Below are 4,599 nucleotides of genomic sequence, written 5' to 3'. Positions count from 1 at the left end.
ATAATTTATAGATCTGTTAATCTCTACATTATTCAGTTTAAATATTGAGTTTAATTTTTGTAGTGATATAAAAAATTAGATGAGGATAAAATGAAGTCAGGCAGGGTAGGGTCTTCATTTTATCAGAAACATACTGGATCTACATCTGTATAATTTTCCATCTTTTTTTTTTCTATCTAAAATACATTCCTGTTTTTCCTTCACCAATTTTAATATTACTCATCCTGTGAGGATAAAGATTTTTGCATTGTTAGGCCTGACTCCATATTGTTAGAATAACAGGAGCTCTGGTACTGTGGTGTCTAAGGCATTTGACTGCTAACCAGAAAGCTGATGGTTCAAACCCACCAATCACTCCTCAGAAGGAAGGTTGGGCAATCTACTTCCCTAGCAATACCACCTCAGAAACCCAAGGAGGGGTCCCTATGAGTTGTGTCCGATCGACAGCACATAACAACAACAATAACAACATCTTAATTAAAAATATGGGGTCTTATTTGTTCTCGCTGTTAGATGCAATTACCAGTTCCTGTTGAATCCTGTATTCTAAGACAGGGCCATCCATGTCAATAAAAGCTCTTGGACTTGACTTTAGGACAGGCTGCCTGGACTTTAACAAACACCAATGGAGCCTCCTAAGGGTTACCTGACTGCCAGGGACTCATAGGCAACATTCCTTTCTTAATTACCCATTGTCCTATTTAACTTTTGGAAAACTGTTAATTAATCCTGCATACGTGGTGTGTCTCTTTTTCCTTTAGCGTAAGAAACTTGATTGGAAGCACTGAGCAGAGCGGGCGTTTTTGGAGTCACTCTCTCTTTGGTACACCTTCTAATTAAAACTCTTTCCTTCTTGAATTCTGGTTTGGACCACTGGCAGCACTGCTCCAGGGCAGGACTCAGCATTTTTCCTTTAAGATTAATTCAAGTTTCAACAATCTCCATGAAGTTGTCTTTACGGATGTCTCTGTTTCCGAGTTTGTACAGCACGTATTCTGTACCATGCCATTTAACCCACAACCATTTATTATTTCTTGTCTTTTTTGTTTGTTTATTGTGATTTATTATTTCTTATTGTCTTATGTGTATTATTTTGCCAAGCTCAGGGAATTGTAAACTTTTAAAATCAGTTCTTGTGTATTTTTATTTCTTACAATCTTCACAGAACCTATTACTCAGCAGGTATTAACAGATCCACTATTTATCTGATCTGAAGATTATCTGGTAGGAAAAAAGCCTTGTGAAAAAGAGATGAGAAAAAAATAGAAGAGTAATAATATGCCACCAGAGCTCCTAAATGTGTATTGTGTATTTCTATGTGACAGTTGCTATTCATAGCACTTTATACTTACTACTGGTAGTTTATTGCTTAAAGCACTTGACTGCTAACCAGAAGGCTGCTGGTTCAAATCCACCCTCTTTGGAAGGAAGGTTGGAAATCTACTTCTGTAGTGATACTGCCTCGGAAACCCAAGGAGGTCACTATGAGTCGGGTCAGACCCGACCGCACATAACAACAACAACAATAACCTTATTTAATACTTACAACAGCCATCTGAGGGACAGCTTGTTATTATGGTCCTTATATAGCTCTGGTAATGTAGTGCCTGAGGCATTTGACTGCTAACCAGAGGGCTGGCAGTTCAAACCCACCAGCCACTCCTCAGAAGGAAGGTTGGGCAATCTACTTCCAGAGTGATATTGCCTCGGCACATAGTGATACTCGATGGCACATAACAACAACAATTTCATGGATGAATAAATGGAGACACAGAGAAAATAAGTGCTTTCCCCCAGTTGTCAGCCCTAGTAGGACCTGGGTGGTGCAAACGGTTAAGTACTCCTTAACTTGAAGATTGGTGGTTTGAAACCACCCAGAGGCACATTGGAAGAAAGGCCTGCCAATCTGCTTCTGAAAGGTTGTTGTTGTTATGTGCCGTGGAGTTGGACCCGACTCATAGCGACCCCTCCTTGGGTTTCCAAGGCAGTACCACTACGGACTTAGATAGCCCAACCTTCTTTCTGAGGAGTGGCTGGTGGGTTTGAACCACCAGCCTTCTGGTTAACAGTCAAGTGCCTTAGGCACTAAGCTACCAGAGCTCCCGCCCTATAGAGGCAGCCTGACTCTGAAACACATGGGCCTTTCCATGAATCAGAATTGACTCAACAGCAACTGGTTTGATTTTGGTTTTAGAAGCCCTAGTAGAGACTGGTGGTGTAGTGCCTAAGGCATTTGACTGCTAACCAGAAGGCTGGTGGATCAAACCTACCAGCCACTTCTTGGAAGGAAGGTTGGGCAATCTACTTCCATAGTGATACTGCCTCAGAAACCCAAGGAAGGGTCACTATGAGTCGGATCTGATTCGATGACAGTGAGTAGTAGAGACAAAACTTAACCCTCTCACAGCTTGACTCTGGAGAGTATACAGCACCACTACATTAGATTCTAATCAAGGTTGGCATAAATAAATAGAAACAACAGTGGTGGAAAGAAAGTGATGTGATGGTCAGTTTAGATTTCTATCTTGCCAAAGATTGTGGTTGTTTCTAAAAAAAATATGGATTTATTATATTGTTTATGTTTAAAGTTTATAATAAATAAGCAAGTCTAAGTCTGGGACAAAGTAGTGAGTATGCCAGACATAGAATGTCAGGATCCATCTATTCTAAAAAGTTCAGCTCCCTTACTTCAAAGGATGTGTTTGAATTGGCATCAAAAAGAACCCTCGCCTGTGGTTGTAACATGTCTCAGAATGTTTTTACAGCTTTACTGCTCTTTATTAAGCAACACATGTTGCTTGGGAGAAAAGACCAGAGCAATGTATTAATTGTACTGCTCCTCTCTCAGTTCACAAGAACACAAAGCTTCACGTGAGGGGAAGGATAGACCAAACATGCTCCCCTTTACAGGAAAACTGGAGTCACCCAGAAAATATGAATCATGTTTGTACTAGCCCCATAAAGAATGATTTTTCTAACAGACATTTAGTCACAGTTTCTATTTTCCTGGGAAGTCAGGGAAGGACAAAATCTTAAACTAAGGTGAATTAACGTGGTTGACTGTTGTTTCCTGTTTGTTCAACTTCTTCTTTTTAGAATTAGAGCCCTTGGAGAAGTTACATATTTTAAATCTTTACTCTTTCCCATCTACTTTAAAGCCACCATGCCAAAAATGTTCTCGAGTTTTAGAGAACATTTTGAAAATTCGGTATTTTTGTGTGTGCTTCTAGAATAGGAAATAGTTGATAAGAAACACTCTGAGTATTCCAATCCTCTTTGGATATTTAGAAAAACAATCATATCTTTACGTTATTTAGAATAGTATTTTTTAAAAAACTTAATTGTTTTAATTAATAATTACTCATAAAAATAAAAAGTTAAAATGAAAACTAATTTGTCTCTGTTGGTGGCCTGGATTGGAAATACCAATATGGGAAAAGCATTCCTTATCTTGAGAAATCCTGTCCTTTTCCTTCTTGTTTCCTGGCTAATTTTATAATTTTGGTTACATAAATTTTAAATAATTGGTATGGCCTAAATACTTTTGTATAACTAGGAATTAGAAATATTTTATGAAAACAAATCTGATTATTAAATTAATAAAATACCATATATGGTAAAATAATTTTATATCTATATTCACTATTTTGTCTAATAAAAATGTGTAATAAAGAGACAATAAACATGATTTGAGGATATGGATGACTAGATGTTAACAAAAAATGAATTGTAATAATAACTTCTATTTTACTAAGTTTGGCCAAAGTTTTGTTTAGAGTTAAATCAAACTGTAGTGTGAGGAGGGGACAGACCTTTACAACATGGATTAGACACAGGAAGCTGATCTCACCATGGCCTAAACCATGGCTACTCTTGTCATCTCTAGGATGGGGATAAGAGTGGATCTCACCCACTCCCCTATGGGAAAGTCGCACAATGAATTAGGTAATTCAAGGAAATAATGGAAAGTTTTAAACATGATTTTGTATATATTTTTTAAAAGGTGAAATATATACCAGTTGATGTCATTATAATTGGTTAAATGCAATGCTAACATGTCATATTGTAGAGGACCTTCAACACTTGTTTGATGAATGAGCTATATTTGTAGGATTCAGGAAATATGATTGATTTATCTTTCATTGTATCTCACAGTTTTCTATTTATATTGAATTTTAAAGTGTAAAATAAAAAGACTCAATATCCATCAAGGCAAATCCCTTAGTTGAACAAAACTATGTTTAAATACCTAGGAATTATTATTTAATGTGGTATAATTTAATTTTTAATAACTAGTATTTTAGAGGGAGCTCTGGTAGTATAGTGCCTAAAGTACTTGACTGCTAACCAGAAGGATGGCGGTTCAAACCCACCAGCCACTCCTCAGAAGGAAGATGGGGCAATTTTTTTCCCATATTTTCTCAACCCTGGATCCATATTAGAATGATTAGTGCCTAAGGCATTTGACTTCTACCAGAAGGCTGGCGATTCAAACCCACCAGCCACTCTTGGAAGGAAGGTTGGGCAATCTACTTCCGATATGGCCTTGGAAACCCAAGGAGCGGCCACTATGAGTCTAATCCACTTGATGGCAGTGAC

At 37.6% G+C, this 4,599-nt stretch overlaps 1 protein-coding gene across 1 annotated transcript in view; it reads right to left on the bottom strand.

The window, feature by feature from the left end:
* Positions 1-565, bottom strand: part of DSG3 (desmoglein 3) — a 31,296-nt gene extending 30,731 nt beyond the window's left edge. Inside the window, exon 1 of the mRNA XM_007953459.1 lies at positions 524-565. Coding sequence (XP_007951650.1) covers positions 524-565 — 42 coding nt within the window. The remainder of the gene's footprint in view (positions 1-523) is intronic.
* Between the last annotated feature and the right edge of the window lie 4,034 nt (positions 566-4,599).

This window comes from Orycteropus afer, unplaced genomic scaffold (genome assembly GCF_000298275.1).
Source record: "Orycteropus afer afer isolate SDZICR_OR568_19922 unplaced genomic scaffold, OryAfe1.0 scaffold00394, whole genome shotgun sequence".
Taxonomy (NCBI): Eukaryota; Metazoa; Chordata; class Mammalia; order Tubulidentata; family Orycteropodidae; genus Orycteropus; species Orycteropus afer.
This window is presented reverse-complemented; position numbering and strand designations above follow the sequence as displayed.